The sequence below is a fragment of the Lissotriton helveticus genome, chromosome 10 (genome assembly GCF_964261635.1).
Source record: "Lissotriton helveticus chromosome 10, aLisHel1.1, whole genome shotgun sequence".
Taxonomy (NCBI): Eukaryota; Metazoa; Chordata; class Amphibia; order Caudata; family Salamandridae; genus Lissotriton; species Lissotriton helveticus.
The window spans coordinates 1,106,779,507-1,106,800,649 of NC_136071.1; the positions used below are offsets into that span (position 1 = coordinate 1,106,779,507).

The 21,143-nt window shown below is 44.6% G+C and overlaps 1 protein-coding gene across 2 annotated transcripts in view; it reads right to left on the minus strand.

The window, feature by feature from the left end:
• The window catches only part of DNAJC13 (DnaJ heat shock protein family (Hsp40) member C13), a 1,517,524-nt gene that overhangs the window by 716,784 nt on the left and 779,597 nt on the right, over positions 1–21,143 (minus strand). For both annotated transcript variants that reach the window (XM_078663869.1, XM_078663868.1), the window contains one exon: positions 1,048–1,250. In XM_078663869.1, coding sequence (XP_078519995.1) covers positions 1,048–1,250 — 203 coding nt within the window. The remainder of the gene's footprint in view (positions 1–1,047; positions 1,251–21,143) is intronic.

Sequence of the window (21,143 nt, forward strand, 5' to 3'; positions counted from 1 at the left end):
ATAAACCAATATGTTAGTGAGTGTGTTGTGTAATAAAATAATTATTTTTATATAAACACGGTGTAGTTCTTTTTCGATTAACATACACTGCATGATTAAACTGGTAAAACACGCTGTTTAACACTCCTTCAAGCTAAGCCTGAAGGCTGCTTTACACAGCAACAACTTTGAGAGCTTTCTATGGTTATCAAAGAACACTAAAATCACCATAAGGGTTTTCTGAATTAGCGCAAGGTGCATCACTTAAATAAGTGTGCACCTGATACTAAGCCAGCGTCCTATATTTATCAAGTGAGCACCACACCCTAAGTAACTACCCCTAATAACACCACATTTCTAGCTGCACTAATGTATTCCAGCTCCAAGTCTTCTTCGCCACCTTGTTCGGAATCTTGGTGGTCCAGGCCCTTCTCTGCATGTTTTGTCGTGAGACCATGTCACTGACCATTTTATGACCAGGGACTTTACTTGAGGGCTTTAATATTCTGATCAAACCAAACCTCTCTCATTGGGCGAAAGACTGCTGTATTTAACCAACTCAAACTGCCTTATGTCTCACTGTTGAAGGCACCTGGGTCTATTATAGTCCTAAGTATTTATTGTCTGTTTTCTTCCATAATAGAGCTTCCCAATCAAAGCTACCAGTCTTGCATGGCTGCCACTGTTCTTGCTGCAGGCTGTGAGGTAAATGAAAAGCCCACTTCTGAAAAAAGATAATTTGCAATGCTAGTGGCACAGTGGTAGATTGGAATGTCCTGATGATTGCAGCTGAAATGTTAGAATATAATAATGCAATCTCTATTCAGAAAATAAATATGTAGGATACAACAGTGACACTATCTTAACTAAAACAAACACACACAAAAGAATACGAGCTATTAATCCCCCATTTATTTACATATAATCCATTGAAGTGCAACTGGTCAAAAGATAAATTATTGAATTTCAAACTTTACAAATTCAATTAATGTGAGTCAGAACTTCCATCAATAACATTTGCATTTTTCAAAAAGTATTGAGAAGGGAGGCAAACACACTTTTTTGTACCTGCTTGGAAAGTATGAACACATAGTGATCAGCATGTTCAGAATCAGAGTGGCAAGGTCCGTCTCATTCAGCACAGCCTGTCCACTGGCCAACAAACACCATTTCAGCTGGGGAATAGCTTGTAATGGTCGCCAGCCATCCATACCCTGTGCCCAGCAGCGAGTCTTTGGAGTGATTGTCCCTTCTGACCAGAATTCTTGCATCTAAATCAAAATATTACAACAGATAAACATACTTTCAGTGGATAATGAAAAACAGACAGCTGAGCGAAACGTTTGAGAAGGGCGTAGAATTATGAAATAATAGTATTAAACTGTACAAATACCCTTGACAGATATATCGGATACACAGGTGTAGTCGGTCCATTTGGGCAGAGGGGCCACGCCCCTCCACCTTTTGCCCAGTAGGAACAGTGTCTGTCAGGCTGAGCAAAGGTCAGCCTGACAGACACTGTTCACTTTCAGTTCAAGCAGCCAGGAGCCAGACATGCGCATTTAGCACTGGCTTATGGCCTCCTTAACGGAACTTTGCTGGACTGAGAAAGTCACAGCTCTGGTGGGCATGACGTCCTCAGCTCAGCAAAGGTTGCTGAAGCCCTCCCCTCAGTGATGAGCGGTAGCGTCACTGATTGCCTCACACCTGGGTGCTTCAGTTTGAACCCCTACGCTGCTTCTGTTGGCCAAAGACCGTCATGAGCACTACCTTCGTAGTGCTGTGCACGTCTGTTGGGCGACGCGGCCCTGCCCACTCAATGGAATGCCCTGCAAAGGCGTTAAGCCCTGAAGCGCCCATGGTCAAGTGTCACTACATCACAGAGTAGGGCGAGGTAAGAAGTCTCACTGACCCCATCCCACTCTGTGATGACGTTGGGACTGGGTCAGCCAATGAGGGAAGACAGCAGTCCCAAGCCTTCAAGAACCTAGAACCGCAGAGGCAGCGCAGAGTTTGGCTGAAGGTAAGTGTGTTTTGTTTTCCTTTTAAATTGTTTGGTGCGTGCATGAATGTATGGGAAAGAGTGTTGTGAATGAGAGTGTGTGTGTGAGAGAGAGTGTGTGAGTGAGAGAGTGTGAGAGAGTGAGTGTGTGAGTGTGTGTGAGTGTGAGTGTGTGTGTGTGTGTGTGTGAGTGTGAGAGAGTGAGTGTGAGAGAGTGAGTGTGAGTGTGTGAGTGTGTGTGTGTGTGAGTGTGTGTGTGTGTGTGTGAGTGTACGCGCACGTGTGTGTGAGCATGCATGGTTGTGAGTTATGTGTATGTGTGCTTCCTGTACGCCCCCCCTCCCTCTAAAACTTACCGGCCGCTCCGCTGATATAAATAATTGATACAAAGTTCTTGTCCAAATTACAGACCAGATGAGTATTTGAGTTTCTGAGTCCAGCTTTGAGCTCCTCAGGGCTGTTTTTGCATACTTTGTTTAAGGTGCTTAACTTTGGATTAACCAACTACCATGAAGTTACCAATGCACATATCAAATTCTAAATTACTACCATAGTGCAGTGAAATTGACAGGAGAAGAAAAATACGCTGTTTATTGTCTGACACATACATGAGGACTTTACAAAGAGTAATCAACAAATCAACATTTCAAAGTGATTTATGACTTATTGTACAAAGGTAAACCCTTGGTTTAGGTAAAATATATTTTTAAACAAAAACATGTTACAAAAGGAAATAGCATGATCCACACATTCAGATGTTGACACTGTAATATGCTATTTACTGCATTTGTTAAGAGAGGGGAGGGGCATCTTGCCCCTCTTAAGGTTTCACCCTCTTGTGAAGCATGGCCCTTGTCTAAATTCGACAATGGTAATAGATAGAATACTACACTGTGCAGCTCACAGCGAAGCGTGCAACTCGACCCAATATTACCATCCAGGAGATATAGTGATGTGATATAATACTAGAGGCTGAAGCTCCTGTTCTTTTTGTGACTGACACCAGAATAACAAGAATGTTATATAAGACAATAATACATGTGTTATTAGTTAGGTATTTTTCATACAACAAGTTTATTTTTGGGTAGATTGAAAAAGTTTGGTTTTCCCAAAAGGGAAATAAATGTATATGGAACATAGTATGTGAAATACATACTGAACCATACTATTGCGAGCAGTAAACAAGCATTTGCAATGCAATAGGTCTCGCAGTTAAGCAGGTTTAAGCTATCGCCATTGTAAATGACAATGCCTTTTATTTATGTTTTTAAAACGAAAACAAATATAAAGGGCATTGTTATTTGCAATGCTCAAACTCGCGTAACTGCGGGACCTATTGCATTGCAAATGCTAGTTTCTTTTGCTTTCAACATTCTGAGGGAGCGGATGTTTTTTCTTGCACCCCCTCTCATATCATATCACCCCATGCTCTCTCTGTGTTGCTTTCCATTTCCTTCTTTTTTGCTGATGCTGTTCAGCATTGCCACAATGCACTGGTAAAGCCAAAAGGTTGGCTAGCGCCATTCAAAGTGGAGACTTATTGGCTTTGCCAATGGTTGCTTGTTTTTCAAAGCCGTTCATTAAATAAATCAGAAAAAAGTAAAATACTCACAGCAAAAAATGTAATACGTGGGTATCCCCAAAGAGCTTTTAAAGAAACAATGAGAACAGGTGCTCGGAGGTGACGCCTTTGAACAGCACCATGTTTAGTGAGACCTGGGGGTCGGGTGGTCTGCTTCTCAGCAGGACAGCACCCCCTCTCTTCGGCTTCTAATGAGTTATTCCGCAGATTTTGAATTCCACACGCGCCTCTGTCAGAGCAGCACTTACAGCCTCTTTTATTTATTTATTTATTTATTCAGAGTTTTATATAGCGCGAACAAGATCTTTACAGATATCAGAGCGCTTCACAGAAACAAGGGGTGAGGATAGCATGAGGGTGACGCAACATAATATTGGGTGCAACATAGAGTTCAGTAGCATGATCAGATAGCAGTCAAATGCTAATACAGTGTCGAAAAACAATCCAATAAGCGTTAATATAATACGATTCTGAGTCTTTCGTACGGCTACGATAAAAATCAAGAGAACTTAGGCTAAAAGGGATGGCTTAAGACAGTATCTAAAAGTTACAGGGGGAGGGGGAATCGAGGTTCAGCAGGCTAACGTGAATAGTCTAATAATAGGTAATGTGTGAGTAGCATAATGAATCGAGTAAACATCATAGAATTATGGCAAACAGAAGAATAAACAAATCTAAATCAAGAATAATATGACATTGTTTGACATTAGACAAACATGTAGCCAATGATACCCAGGCGGTACGAAGTCTCTGAGCAACAACCAATAGAGTTCAGGCGAGCTTAGCCATGAGGATGGCTTTCACCTCTCTCTTAAAGAAGGCCATGGAGGAGATAAGCCTTGTTTCGGGAGGGAGTGCGTTCCAGATCCTCGGTGCCATTCCTGAGAAGGAGCGTTTGTATGTTTTTTCCTTCCGAAATCTGCGAGGTTTCAAGAGTAGGTTTTTTGTGCTTCTATTGGATCTCGAACCTCCTGATATAGTCAGTTTTTGAGTGAGGTAGTAAGGTGCCTTGTGGTGTACGGCCGCGTGTGTCATAACAGCAATTTTCAGTTGTATTCTGGCTTCTATGGGCAGCCAATTCAGGGATTTCAAGTCAGGGGTTATATGAGAGTGTTTTCTTGAGCCAGTAATGAGTCTCGCGGCAGCGTTCAAGGAGGCTCTTAGGGGTGCAGTTGCTGCTAGAGGGAGACCACTGAGGGTCACAATTCCATAGTCTATGCGGGGGATGACGAGGGCTTGTACTGCATTTTGGAAGTCTTTGGCTGGGAGGAAGGGTTTCAGCTTCCTCAGTGTGTTGATTTGGAAATTAGCTCCTTTCGTTGCTATGCTAATGTGCTTTTGCATGTTGAGCTTTGCGTCAAGTGTGATACCTAAGGATTTCGCGGAATCCACGATGGTGGGCTGAACATTGAGTGCTGTTAGGTGGTTGAGCCAAAGTTGGGTGGTGGTAGTTTTCGCAGGGGGTGAGATCAGAAGGAACTCGGTTTTCAGAGCATTTAGTTTGAGGTGATTGTAGGCCAGCCACGATTGGGTCTTTATAAGAGTGTGATTCAGGAGTTTGATATCATCCGGGGATTGTAACTTTAGCTATAGTTGAGTGTCATCGGCATACATATGGAAGTATACATTGGATGCTAGGAGCATGGTGGCAAGTGGTTCCATGATGAGGTTGAACAGTGTGGGCGAAAGGGAGGATCCTTGTGGGACGCCTAAGTCAACTGGCACAGGCGAGGACAACACATTGTTGATCTTGAACTTCTGAGACCTGTTATGCAGGAAGGAAGTGTACCATTTGAGAACAGTCCCGGATAAACCCATTCTAGTGTTTAGCAGCCCAAGGAGGTTCTCGTGTTTGACCGTGTCAAAAGCTGATGAAAGGTCTAGAAGGATGAGGAGGCATGAATCATTGCGATCAAGGATTTGGAGGGCGTCATCAATAATGTGAGTCATGGCCGTTTCCGTGCTGTGGTTCGCTCGGAAGCCTGATTGATGAGGGTTGAGGAGCTCAAACTTGTCGATGTGTTTTGTTAGTTGGAGTTGTACACATTTTTCCAGCAGTTTGGCCAAGGTGGGGATGTTTGTGATGGGACGGTAATTGTTTAGGTCAGACGGGTCAGCTGTAGGTTTCTTGAGTATGGGCGTGACTTGCCCCACCTTGAGTGAGTCAGGGATGAGACCTTGTTGAAGGGAACTGTTAACGATTTTAGTCCAGAGTGGGAGGAGCATGGTGGTGAAGTCTTTTACAGCGTTAGCAGGTAGGGGGTCTGTGAGGTGATTAGAGGGCTTCAAGGTACCGAGCAGTCTGTGTATTGCTTCTTCAGAGTAGATGTCGAAGGAAGCCCATGATGCGCCGTTTTTAGGCTGAGTGTTAGACATTCTGATGTGGACAGGGTATAGGCTTACATCATTGAGGAGATCAGTTCTTATGTTGTCGGTCTTCAGCTTGAAGAAGGCGGAAAAGTCTTCACTGTGTGGAATACCGCTTGCTTGGTTGTTTGATTGTAGGGGTTGCGGCTTTGTTTGACTTTTGACTAGTTCAAACAATTTTCTTGGTCGGTTTTTCGCTTGGTCAAGCTGAAGGCTAAAGAAGTCAGACTTCGCACGTTTGATTTTCCTAAAATAGGCATTTCTCTTGTTCTTAAGCTTTTTGCGATGTAGTGATGAGGGGTCAGCTCTCCAAGTGCGCTCTGCCGATCGCATAGCACGCCTGTCTTCGTTAAGTCTGCCGTCATACCAAGGGTTCGAGCACTTGGTGGAGACTCTCCTTAGTTGCAGTGGGGCGGCTTCGTCGATTATAGAGGTCATAGAGTCGAGGTAGAGGTCGGTCAGTGTTTGAACATCAGAGACGCCATCAGGGGGAAGGAGGAGCCTGTAGGTGTGGGGAGGTAGGGAGTTAGGGTTAAGCTTCTTCAAGTCCCTTTTCCAGATCTTGCATTTGGTGGGTTGAGCCGGGGAGGGTTTGACTTTTTCATTGATAAAGAAGGTGATGATGTGGTGATCTGACCAATCACAAGGTTGGATTGATTCCAATTGGGTAGAGTCCTCTTTGGCGATGATGAGATCGAGTATGGAACCTTTATCATGTGTTGGGCTGTTGCAAATTTGGGTGAGGTCAAGCGCATTTAGGAATGTTTTTAGACTATTCACCACTGCGTCTTTCTGATCGTTCCAATGGAGATTAAAGTCACCCAGGTAGATTTGAGTGATCTGCCGACCGATGTTGGAAGTGATAGTGTCCATGAGTTGTTGAGAAAAGATGGGGTTGTCCCCCGGCGGGTGATAGAAGACATGTAGAGCACATACTGGTTTCCCCTCGCTGGAGATATCGAGGCAGAAGAGTTCACAGGAAGTGAGGGGGGGAGGTGACTTTGGTGACGGTGAGATTGCTCCAGAGAATGCAAGCGATTCCCCCGCCCGTCTTGCCGGTCCTGTCATGTCTGATGATGTGGTAATTGGGGGGAACTAGTATGTCCATAATAGGCGCGGAGGCTTCAGTTAGCCATGTTTCCGTCAATATGGCTAGGTCAAGATCCATTGATGTGATGAGATCTGCAATGTCGGAGGAGTGTCTCTGGGCCGATCTGCAGTTGAGAAGGATGCATTTGAGTCTGGGGGTGAGAAGGGAGGTCGAGTGTTCTAGCGATGGGGGGACTTTTCTTAGGTTGTTTGGGACAGAGCTTCTGGTGCTCAGAGTTGGGTGCCTCAGGGGATTTGTGATAATAGTGGGTATGGGGAGGTGAGTGGAGGTTATGTGTTTTACCGGTCCTGGTCCAAAAGAGCGGCGGAGGGTGCATAAGTCGTGGTCCGACAGGGAGTTAAGGGCACGCCGGGGGCGGTGGGTGTTGTTGCGGGCGGGGATAGTGGGCCAGTGCGGAGAGAGTTGAGTGCGAGGGATTGTGGGGAGAGTTCGTCTTTTGTTGGATACGGTGGTGGTCGTTGTGGGTCGATGTTGTCTGGATGGTGTGTGAAGAAGCTCTTTGATGGTGCGGAGCTCGTCTTTGAGTTGTAAGAGGGTGGATAGGATCAGGTCCAGAGGTGTCTTGGTGTTAGTGTTCGTGATGTGGGCCGTGTGCGAGGGGCTGAGAGGGGAGTTGGAGGGCGGATTTGGGGCGGTGGGGTGGGGTATGCTAGCGTTAGTGGAGGGCTCTGCGGTAAAAGAGGATGGGGTGATGTTCGGTGGGTGCGATGATTTGTAGGTGAGGGGTGTGGGTGAGGTAGGGGGAGAGTGGGATGAAGAAGTGGGGTCGGTGGGGGGCGGCGCCGGTGAGTTGGGTGAAGAGTGAAGGTCGAAGATAATAGGGGTGGTAAGAAGGAAGCGGGGGCTGAGTAATGGGGGAGAGAGGAGGGGGGATGTTATTGTATGGGAGGAAGCAGGTTCTGGGGTGCTAGTTGGGAGTGTGGAGGAGTGGGGGGTGAGAGTGGGGGGGGGTGTAGAGAGGGCAGAGCATCTGCCGCGGGGGGAGGGAGATATACTCCGGGAGGTGTTGCATCCAGCTACATTCGTAAGTGGTGTGAGATGGGGGGGGAAGGGTGGGAGGGGGTAAGTTGGATGTATGAGGGGGAATGATCTTCGTCACTGGATGAGGCGAGTGGGGGGGTAGCGTCAGGTGTGAGCCTAACTATAACACTGGGGGGATGGGAGGGGTGTATGTCATTCCGATGTTGCAAAGGGCAAGGCGGGTTATTTTGAGTATTGGTGTTAGGGGGTGTTGTGCAGCTTGATGTGTGCAGAGTGGAGGTCCGCCGTTTGGCGATGTGTTCTAAGAAGGTAGGGAATAGATTGTCTAGTCGGTCAAGGTTCCTATCCGTGGCTTGGAGTAGAATGGTCCCATTGTTGTAGATGGTGATTGTGGCTCTGCCTGGGAAGACTAGGGATGGTGTGATAGAAAGAGTTAGGCCATGAGCGGATTTATTGGTGGAGTGTATAGTGAGTGTGGAGAGGAACGCTTTCCTCCATTGTGCTCTACGTGGAGTGTAAAAGATGATATCGTTGTTTGTGTCTCCGTTGGTCAGTGAAAAGTAAGTGTCCACACACGGTAATTCTGGGTGTGCCTTCAGGAAATTGTGTTTGTAGCGTTTGGCGTTTTTTTTTGGTGAGCTCAGGTGGGTATATGATTTTGTAGGTGTGCTCGCCCAAGCGTTCCATGGCTGAAGAGGCCTTTTAAAGTAAAAAGTGCCATGATGCAGAGAATGTGAAATAATAACTGAAGGGCCGGAACATGTGGAGACGCAAGAGTGAAACCGGATGGAAAGACGGCTCCAAGTACAGAGTGGAGGCCAGAGGCGGCACAGAAGATGAACCACGTTGAACTTGTCCGGTCAGTGAGTTTTCAGTTAATGCAGATAAAAACTGCCCAGTAAAACCTTATCTTTTCGACTTTTCCTGCACTCAAACTCTGTGCCTAGCCAAGGCAGATAGAATCTAAGCTGAATTTCAGTTTATCCCGAGCCCACAAGTGTCATGTCAGTTAAAAACACTCATAACTGATTAAAATCGGCCAGCCTCCTTTCACACTCCACCACAAAACTAACTAACAAGAATGGCCAGTATATTGGGATCAAGGTGTTTTCACTAATAAAAGGTGCCTGTTTATTGATTGCTGGAGTGGTTGCCATTGGTGGGAGGTTGTGACATAAATGGGAGATGTGGCCCAAGTTGCCGACTTTGAAACTGTGGAACCAAGTTCAAGTCAAGACATCAGTGCAACATCCAGTGGGCACATTACTTAACCCCAGTATGCCTAAAAATGAATGTGCTGCGCTCCCCACGCCTAAAAAACATTCATGTGACCTTGAGCAATGCACCTGATGCTCATGTAAAGCGCTCCAGTACCTTCGGCTCAAGTTAGATTTATATAAAACTGCACACACAAAAAAACAAGAAAAAAACAGAACCATTAGTTCAGAGTTTTGTGTAGTGAACATTTTTTTTCTCTTTACACACAGCAGTAACAAGATCACAAAACCCAAAATATGAACATGCATTACAGGAGCAGCATCATTGTATTGCAATAGATGAAAACGTAAATACCATTACATTCTTAAAAGACTGCATGGTATGTGTGGACTTAAATATGTGCACTATGATTGGGAGTTTACATTGCACAGCAGTGCTGTTGTTACCAGAAAGTTTCCGGGCCAACTGTGGGATGAGCCAATTACGTTAACACCAGTCTGTTGATGAACAGCTCTTGATCGAAAACAGATACTCTGGCACTTTTGGAGAGGATCCAAAGGACAGACAAGCGCTAATAAATCAAGCGTGTGGTGGGAGCGTGTAAAGGCTCCTATCACTACAAAGGAGATGCCAAAGAGGAGACGCCATGCGCGTGCACATTGCGTGTCCAGGCGCGCATATGGTTTGTCTCCCTTTGTGAATGAAAGCCATAACAATAGAGTCTCGCCACGCGAAGCAGCTGCGCTGCATTCGCTAGCGAGACCTAAAAATGATAATATAGATGGGGTCAGGATAGAGGTACCCTGACCCCATGAGACCGATGGAGGATCTATTTTTTTTAACAGTTTGCAACAATTCGTCAAACAGCCAAAGTTTTTAGAAAAACAAAAAAAGCTCATAATATGTAAAGTCTGACCTAATGATAACTACACAGTGGTGATCGTTACTGTGTAATGTATGTTTGTGTGTGTATATATATATATATACCGCAATAGTAAATCTAACGGATATCGCATTGACCCCAAAAGAAAAGGAAAGCTTGGGATTAGGTTTGTCGTACTGCCCGCCAAACAATTTTAACTATGCCAATTTGAGAATGGACACATTTAGATTTATCAGAAAATTAAAGCTGAGCAAATACCACCGCCTGCAACCGTACAACAAAAAACACAGAAGTGTAACAACACAAAGTCCCACTCTACTTACGGCGGCAGATGGCCCGTCCTTCAATGAAATCTGGGAGCTACAACAGGAGGGACGTGGTATTGAAGATTCACAAATATCTAATGTGGAAACTGGCACAGGACAAAGTAATACACCATTCAAAAAGAAGTCTACTTTCTTGCCAATCATGACACACGACAACCTTGATATTTACCAGGACTTCGTAATACAAGATTTAAAGAAACTATACACCACAACTAACAAGAAACATGCAATCATCAGCCTCCAGAATCAAAGCTACAACAATTTAATAAAAAAACTGGCATCTGACCAAAATGTAGTTGTAAAACAAGCCGACAAGGGTGGAAACATTATCCTATGGCACAGAAATGATTACATTAAAGAAGCCGAAACACAACTGGGGGACCCCACCTGCTACAAGAAAAGCAACATCGTAGCAATAAAAGCGGCGTGGCCGGAACAAAATTCTAAGCTGAAGGCTTGGAGGAGTGGTGGTTGATTTCAAATGACGAATTCCGTTTTTTAAAGAAAGATCACCCTGTGATTCCCACTTTCTATCTATTGCCCAAAATTCATAAAGACATACAAACTCCACCTGGAAGGCCGATCATATCGGCAATAAATAGTTCCACAGAGAACATTTCAAAGTACATTGACTTTTTCCTGCAGGAATGGGTGAGGAAATTACCTTCGTATGTAAGGGACACAACGGATTTTATTTGCAAACTTGAGAAATTGAAATGGGACACTGAATGCATCTTGATGACCCTAGACGTTACTTCTTTATATAAGTCGATAAGACATTGTGACGGCATAAAAGCCGTCGAGCACTATCTGGCTAAACGACCTATGAATTTCTTAAACCACAACAAAATGATCATTGAAATGTTAAAACTATGTCTAAAGCAGAACTACTTCATCTTTAACATCCAGGTGTATCAACAACTGAGAGGTGTTGCCATGGGGGCCTGCTTTTCTCCCAGCTTCGCGTGCTTGCACATGGGGCTGTGGGAGGAGCAGTTCCTCATGGGTCAACACAGAGAAATCATGATGGAGAATGTAATGATATACCTCAGATATGTTAATGATTTATTTATGGTGTGGAAGGGGTCGAGATCTAGTGCTGAGGAATTTGTGAAAACTTTGAATGTAAACACTTTCAATCTGCAGTTTACATCACAAATACATAAGGAATCTGTAAACTTCTTAGACGTAGAAGTCTTTGTCAAGGAACATGAAGTAGGGACTAGATTACATAGGAAGACGACAGCGGGGAACACACTGCTGCATGCTACGAGTCAACACCCACGCCATCTCATCAACAGCATCCCCTTTGGGGAGATGCTTAGATTGAGACGAATATGTAGCTCAGATCAAGACTGCATTAAAGCGCAAAAAGCAAGTAAGCAACACTTCTTGGAGAGGGGATATAAAGAGGAAACCATAGATAGAGCTATACACCGCACTGGAGTAAGCACTAGAGAAGAGGCCCTCATCCCCAAAGCTAGAGCAAATGCAGTAAACCCTGAAAGCGACCATATTACATCTAGGATTATAGTTCCGTACAGCCAGCAACATTCAGAGATCAGAAAGATATTCTCAAAGAACTGGAACCTAGTGAGAGGGGATCCAGTAATTGGAGGGGATGTATCTGCTAGACCAGAGATTACCTTTCGAAGATCACCAACTATGGCGGATGCCTTAGTTAGTAACAGCTTGGACACTGCACTCTCTGGAACATGGAAGGCCCTGAATAAGGGCTTCAGGAGATGCATGTCTTGTAAGGCTTGTCGCTTTGGTGTAAATAAAACACATTATGTGTGTCCCTTCAAAGATAACCCAATACCTATCACTAAACGACTGACCTGTAAAACCGAATATGTCATCTATGTGTTGCAGTGTCCGTGTGGGCTAAGCTATGTGGGCAGCACTCGGCCGCCCGCCCACAAGCGAATACTGCAACACATTAGGGCAATTACAGGCAGAGATCAATCCTATCCGGTAGCACGACACTTTGAGTCCTTACATAATAGTGACCCTGCTATGCTCCAATACTTTCTAATTGACACCGTACTACCGTTAAAACGGGGAGGTGACAGACAGGGGAAATTGCCCCTCTTAGAGACGAGATATATTTTAGAGCTTAATTGTAAGAGCCCTGGTGGACTCAATGATCGCGAGGATTTACACACATGTCTAAAACAGGATTGATGATAGGTTTAACGTCTTTAGTTATTCATTAGCTGCCAGAATTAAATTTAATATAGCTTTTACATGTTCACATCATACAGATACCTCTGGATCCGCTCTGAAGCAGGCATATGAGACACACCACAACTAAATAAGAGAAAGACCTGTTTCAGATAAGCTAATATTTGATTGACTATGAAATGTCCGGATTAAAAACTTCCTATATACTGTAAAACAAAAATATGCACAACTTTTTTTGCACAAGCACTTTTTTTCACTTATTGTAGGATTGGTTTACAGCGCCCAGAGGGTATACAACAGATGTATGGAGAATTGGTGATAGCTTTCCGGGGTAGGTCATGGGCTCACTGGAGCCTTATGAAATGACAGAGTCAACATTAGTATCGATTTACATGGTATCGGAAGGATTTAGTGTTTCTATTTTTAGCAACACCAGAAAATAAGATATTGCATTACAGGGTATACATGTATAATATTAGATGTATTGATTTATATAATACTATATTTTTGATATTTATTTGTAAATACTTGAAATGTATATATGATATGAAATATATTTATTTTGATTATCCCTGATGTGACCGAATGAAATGGACACTATGTCCTCTATGCATTCTGATTGAACTTCCAGATACACGAATGTATAATAATGCTATGTTCACTTTAAGACCATGGAGGCTCAGCCTTTCGCGCACTTTTTGTTGATATAAATACCCTCGTTTGTTTCATTGACACGTCATGTGATCAAGCCTCGGTTTAGAGGCGAAACGCGTCATGGCGGATGGCTGGCTGCAAGATTGCACAATAAAGCACTGAGATTTGCACAAATTATTGGGCTTACACTGCGTTGTTTTCTTTCCGTGGGAGGAAGATTTGGAATGACTGTTCCAGATATATATATATATATCCTACTACCAATAGACAGTAAGTATAGTTAGAACCGAAGCATCCATAGGAAAATCGTTTTTTGTTTAGCTAATACCTTTGGCGCCACTTGACTTATCTTTACAGAATTTTCACAAACCTTTTTCAAAATATTTATTTATTTTTATTTTCAAGAACAGATACAAACAATATAGCATATGCAAATTGCAGGTAAATACAGGATGACAAACAATAAAAAATGATGAGATTAAGGACGATACAATAACAACAAATTACAGAGCAGCTCATAAGGTAATAGGCAATACAGTGATCCATATGTTGGGGCCTGTACACAAGAGGACACTACTGCCTTGAGGAGTCACAAATGTACTGGCAGAAGTTGCAGCCAATTCAATAAAAGTACAAGCGACAGAGGTGAGTGAGCAAGCGTGGTTCAACTTTGTGAAGTGTTAACGAGTTGGGTATTGTTGATGTCCCCAATTGAGCGAGAGAGTAAGTATGTTGTAAGAGGACCCCAGATATCGTGGGGTCTGGAGGTAAGAGGGAGGAGTTCGGCAAACGTGTATGTTTGCTCCTGCTAGAATACCATGTCTTTAATCCAGTCCTTAAATTTGTGTGCCCTGCCCCGACCCCATCTACATGCAATTTGCCATTTGGCCAGGAGAAGAGCGAAGGAGACAAATTTCCTATGCACCACAACTATTTTTTCAGGGTAGTCTAACAGGGCAAGTAAAGGAGAGAACGGGAGTTGCAACTATGTCATTTGTTCTAGGGCCGCATGGACTTGGCACCAATAGTCTTGTACAGTGCAGCAATCCCAGGCAAGGTGTAGGAAATCTGCCCCTGCAGTACGACAGCGATTGCACCTGTCGTTATCACATAGCTTGAACTGTACATTTTGGCTGGGGTATAGTAAGTGCGATGAAGGAATTTAAAATGGAGGCTGTGAAGATGGCTACTGGATGTGCTTTGTTCCATCTGTTTTCAACAGTAAGTCCATTGCCCAACTGTGACGACTCGTACCATCTCGGCGGCCCATTTATCTCTAGCAACGCTTTGCGTTGGGGTCGAGGAGGCATAGAGGCTATGGTACAGTAAGGAGACTAAGTGTGGTACAGCATCAGTGCGAAGTATCATGCGCAGCGGGGTAACCGCTGGAAGCTCCAGTGGGTGTGTGTTCTTTAAAACCACGTCGCAGCCGGATAAAAAAGAAAAGTATCCATAGGAGTAGGCGGATGTTTGGAAAAGAGTTGTTGTGATGTACAAAACCTACGGTTGCAATAGAGATCCCCCCAGGATGTGATCCCGTGTTTAGCTTTACTTTCTTTGAAGACGCCCTCTTGCAGGACATGCATCTTTGGGCGATAAACTAGAGGGAGCAGTGGTGAGTAGAACATGGGGGCCTGAGAGCGTATAGCGATGCTTTGCCATGTCTTTACTGTGCAAGTGATCCACCATTTGTGGCTTAGTGGTAGGCAGTATGGCGCCCTCAATCGGTATGGGATCAGATAGCCAATGCTCAGCAACCACCTGCAGCATATAGTTGGGGGGGTGAAACCAGAAGTGAGCATAGTGGGCTTGCACGCATATGTAATATAATTCAAAGCGGTGTGCAATCATCCGGACCCAGCACTGGGCGGCGATCTATGCTATAGATGTGAATGTCAGCAGCCCTACATGCCAAGAACAGATGCATACTGGTAAGTAGCATATTCATTCTAGTTTACAGTAGGCTTGTTCCAGCATTCATACTTGTTTCCTTGTGTAGAACCACAAGACAAATTAATATATTAGACTGCTCATGGATATTGGGCATCTGTTTTCTGAGCTAAAATCTGACTAGGCTTTGCGATGCAATCAATTTGCTAGGGAATTTCTTGAAACAATATTTAAATAGCATTTTGATGCTATAATGAGATGACAATCGGTAGAGGTACACTATGTAGAAAATTCAAACAACCCTTATTGGCTTACAGGGTTTAAATGAATAATCCCAAATGCTTGCTTTTGTGGCAGTGTGGGCAAACAATTTAGGCTTATCAGAGGGTAGAGTTTATGCATTTGTTGAACACACAGATTCAATAAATGAGACCTAAGCTCAAGAAGAAACTCGAGACCAATTTAGAAAAATAACACTTATTTTTATATATTTTTAACACCAAGGGGAGAGGGGTTGGCCTAACGGCTAAGGCGCTCGACCTCGGACCTGGGGAACTTGGTTCGAGTCTCGGTAACGACGCCAAAACCCCCCTGTGATTCTGGGCAAATCACTTAATCTCCCCGTGCCTAAAAAAAATAAAATGAAAGGGTGTTTTCATGTAACGTAACTGATGCTATGTAAAGCGCTCTGATAACTGATTCGGTTCGGTTCAAGTTCGCGCTATATAAAACTCTCTTAAAAAAAAAAAGTTGGGTACATCGAACCCTCCCTGGGAATATGGCTTAGTAATTGTGTCCCCTTAAAGCCAAGGGTGCTTACCACCCCAGGTGAGACGTATCAACTCCGATCGTAGTGCAGAAAAGAATTGTCTACCTGCGTCGTACGGAATGTTTAAAAAGAGATAAAGAAGTTTGGGGAGGATGACCATTTTGATAAGGGAAATACGGCCCATAAGAGCGAGGGGGAGAGCGATCCATCTTGTGACTTTGTTTTTGAGCTCTTCCAGGATGCGACTGTAGTTGAGCCGCATAAGCTCCTCACGATCAGTGGCGACAAAAACTCCCAGGTATTTCACCTCATCGGTGCACAACTCAATTGGGAAGTCCGGTGTAAACGTCACAACAGACACAGTGAGGGGAAGAAATTGGGACTTCGTCCATTTAATATGGATACCAGAGAGCCCTCCAAAGCGTATGAACTCGCGGAGTAGCGGATTATGGTTGAGGTGAGGATCTCGGATGTATAAGGTAATGTGGTCGGCATAGAGGCATATAAGGATCGGCTTGAGGAAGCAACGGAGTGCCTTGTCATGATGATATTGTCTTACCCTGGCTGCAAGAGGTTTGATGGCAAGGGCAAAAAGCAGGGGAGATAGCGGGCAGCCTTGTCGAGTAAGTTGAGTGATGGGAAAGGGAGGAGAGGAGTGCCCATTGATGAGAACTCTAGCTACCAGACCAGAGTATAATAGACAAACCCACAAAAGAAATCCCTCAGGCATTCCCATATTTTAGAGGATAATAAATTGGTAGTCCCACTTTACGGAGTCAAAGGCCTTTGTGGTGTCCAGAAAGACTGCCGCCAAAGGCAATGGAGTGTAAACTGACTGCAAGATTGAAAAAAGCATGTGCAAATTATTTGATGTTGCCCCACCAGGTATAAACCCATCCTGATCTGGGAGAATGAGTTTCTCCATGAGTAGGCGGAGACGATTGGCCAGTATTTTGGCAAGGATTTTGGCATCTGTATTGATGAGGGAAAGGGGACGATAATGAGTCACAGTTATCTGGAGGATTACTGGCTTTTAAGAGTGAGGAAATCAAAACTTCCCTTAGAGATGGAAGGAGATATGCCAGCTCCTGTGCTTCACTAGAAACCTGTTTGAGTACAGGGAGCAGTTGGTCGAGGTATGCTTTATAAAAATCAATGGGTAGACCATCAGAAGACAGTGCTTTCCCAGACTTCATTTGCATGATTGCCTCTCCGTATCTCTTAATTTTCAAAGGGCGTGGTGAGGACTCTGTGAATCTCCCAGCCAGCCAAGGGTTATATCCTGTAGATATGGTGTGAAGTCCATGGGCGAGGCCCTATGAGTACTATAGAAATCAGTATAGAAATCAGTAAAGACCTTTAGGATATCCAGGCTGTCCCTGTGACGCATGCTTGCAGTGTCTCAAATTTCCAAAACATAGTTGGAGAATTTGGGTACTCTGATTTCTTGTGCCAATGCTCTGCCCGGGCGTTCGCCCTCACCATATTTGCCTACCATGAAGTACTTCCCTTTAAAGCGATCTTCCCGGTCAGCGGTTTGTTTATAATCAGAGAGTTTATCTCCAGAGGTATCATCCCAAAGATGTCTCTCTTACTGTTTAAGTTCTCCCTCGAGTGTGTGTAAGGTACGACGGAGATCACGTGGACTCAGAAGCTTTCAGCGATACAATTCCCCCTGATTGTAACCTTAAAGGTCGAATCTATGTTGCGTTGGAAAAAGTCGGTGATTTCCGTCCTCAGTTCAGAACAGAAAACAGTGTTGAGTAGGGCATCTGGTATCAATCTCCAAAACCTGGGAGATGCAATTGAGTCAAGTGGAGCACGAGTCATGAGTACTGGGGCATGATCAGAGTACGTCCTGGCTAGGTGAACGGCTTGAGTGACCCACGGGACCACCCCCCGGGAGACCACCCAGTAAGCCAGACGAGCCCAGGATGAGAGCGCTGCCATATATTAAGTGCCCTCCCTACTATCTGGATGGACATGGCGCCATACATCAGTAAGGCCATGAGCAGTGAACAAGTCTGCCAGTATTCCCAGTGTTTTATTTTAGTATACGGGCAGGGGGCTGGACCTGCCTGAGGCAGGATGGAGTGCAGTGTTGAAGTCCCCTCTCCATTTGATATGAGTGGAGCCAATTTGGAGTGTACGCCCCCAAACTGTTGTAAAGAATTCGGGGTCAACAATGCTCGGCCCGTAACAGCACACCAAGGAGACCGATTGAGTATCTAATGTGCCCCACAGCATGCAACTCCTCCCAAGAGAGTCTTGTTGGGAGCCACCCAGTATGAAAGGGATATACTTTTTTACAAGGATCACAGTACCTCTGGAGTAAGTGGAGTAAGAGGAGAATAAACATACAGAGGCCCACTTACTATCAACAGTGAGAATACGAGCAGGGTCTAGATGAGACTCCTGCAGTATTGCAATGTGGACATGATGCCTATCCAAATATGCAAGAATTTGTCTGCATTTCCGGGGGCTATCGCAGACCGCTGACATTCCAAGTGATGAGATTTATTTGTAGTGCCTCTGTGTGTGTAGGTATAACAGCATGATATTATAATGTTGCTGCATGCTCTGCGGAAAGGAATAGAAATAGAGAGGGTATACCTCCAAGTATGAAGTCCTATGTCTACCTGTTGAAAAAAGAATGTAATGAAAAAACATCTCAATTAAATCCCATCCCACCCACACCCACAACAGCATCCAAATTGTGCCGGCATCATTATCCCTACCCAAAATGGAACAAACGTAGACATTTCTAAGTGAAAAACAATTATACAATAGGAACTAGGGGAACACCTGTGTGGGGTTCGCTGGTGTGCAATGGTATCCTCCCCTCTAACTTAGCTGTGAGGCCTATTCCCAATGGTAGGGAAAATAAGAGGAGGGGGGGGGTGCTTGACAAAGTCTAGTTTGTTAACAGAGAGGAGCATCAAGAGAAAGTGCTCGCTAGTAAAAAAAAACATATTACATATAAAAAGTTTTGTAACACTTATCTGTCAATAAAAAGTTTTGTAACACTTATCTGTCAATAAAAACAATCATCAAGTTTAGACATCTAAGTGGCAGCAGGATGTGAACTGAAGAAAGAACAGGAAGAGGAGCAAACGCCCTCCGCCAGTAGGTTGAATGTCACCAAAGGCAAAGCAGCCGGCCTAAAAAAAAAGGGGGGGGGGGTCCATAGGCATCCGCATTATGGTACTACTGGAGCAACAAAAAAGAGTAGGCGTGTAAGTCCGATTATCAGTCAGCGCTAAGCAATGGATATCTTGAGAGGCGCTCCTGCTAGTCTCTGGGTGGCGTGTTGTTTCTAACAGTGCGGAGAAAGTTATCAACTTGCTGCCCGTTGATAAAGAAGTGTTGATTGCTTTGTGTGTAAATTGCAGGCAGGCTGGGTATGATAATGCATATTTGATTTGCGCCTTACAAAGTTTTTGCTTAGCCGGCAGGTATGTGTGTCTCGCCCCTAGACAGCAGCCGTGAAGTCCGGATAAATGGTGAACTCGTTGTCGTCGAAGTGAAGATTTTTCTTTTATCCGGCCAATTTCAGAGCTGTGTCACGGTCTTGATAGTTGAGGAGATGAGCAACTATCGGGCGCGGACTCCCTACCGTAGGGGGTCTGGGGCCTAAAGAACGATGTGCGGGTTCCACAATCAGATGAGTAGAAGAGGCCTCCGCGCCAAAGGTGGTACACAATAGTCCCTCAATAAAATCTTCCAAGCGCCCTGTGTCAGTGCTCTTAGGGATTCCGATGACACAAATGTTGTTGCGCCTACTGCGCGCCTCCAAATCTTAATTTTTCGCTGCAATTACCTTAAGGAGCTTGTCCACTTGGTGTGTCACTTGAGTTGTGGCGTCTTCGTTGTCGGAGATTCGCTTCTCCGCCTCCTTGAGTTGCTTACCGTGTTTCTCCACCTTTAAAACGATGTAGTCCATGCGATTGCTCATGGAATCCATTTTGTTTGAAAGGTCTGTGGGGCTGTGCTGAATGGCCAGCAGGAGAGTTTTAACTTCGCCAACCGGGGTAGGCAGGGGAGCCAACTCCCGCTCGTCTGAAGGTGCCTCTGGATCATCGGAGCTGGAGCGTGTGGCCACCTTCTTTGTATCGAAGGGTAGCTTGGACTGGCGACCATTTGGTTTCCCCATGGTGACAATAGTGCGAGGTGTCAGATGTAGCCTCAGGAGCAGTCAGAAGTGGGAATTGATGCAAAGATCTACACAAGGTAAGTTCTCTCAGAAAGATTAACGCACTCGGCGAGTGCGTAAGGATTGACCACCTGGGGAGTTGTCACTTGTGAATGGGCCGCTTGACCGAGGCCGCAGGATATGCCAGATAGCGAGGCCGTTCAACCCCTACAGCAGCTTCAGGGGTAAGGATTTGCACAAGGTTTGGGCCAGTAGCGGAGAGTCCGAGGATTACTGTAGCACAGAGAGATTAGTGTGCAGAGTGTCTGCAATACTTCGTCCCCACAGCCAGTGGTTGACGTGGGATCCAGAGGGGGTAGTGTTGCCGAGAGGGGGGGGGGGGAGAGGCCCTGACAAGTCAAGCCCCATTCCTCCCATACTGTCAAAGGTCATGATTTGCAATTTAAATACTTTAGGTGTGGGAGTCCCAGTCACCTTGCCAATGATAAGAAATGTTCTGCACTTAAGGCAAAATGTAATAAGTGTAAAAAGGTTGGGCATTATTCTTCCTCTTGTAAGTTCAAAAAAGATAAATCTAAGGTCAACATGGTGTGCAAGAATGATGAAAGTGATAGTGTGTCAGACTCTGATATTGATTGTGGACAAACTGTCTCAAGTTTCTGATGATAAAAAGAAAGGTCAGATCGATGAGGTAATGGTGGAGCATTGTAGTACAAGTGTTCTTTTTGATTCTGGAGCGAAAATTACTATCATATCAAGAACATTTTATGAAAAGTCTCTAATGAACCACAATAAATTATTGAAGGTAGACATCAATCCCTACTCCTATGGTGGGGAGCCTATAAAATTAATGGGTTATTTCAATGGATTAATTGAATATAAAGGAAGATACATCTCTGGGAAGGTATATGTATACTGTAAAGGAGACAGTATATTGAGCTGGTTCCATCAGAGAGATTTGGGAGTCATGCTGGATCCCAATAGTGATCCTCCTATTTTACTGAAAGAGAACTTTTGTATAAATAAAGTTGAACTCCAAGA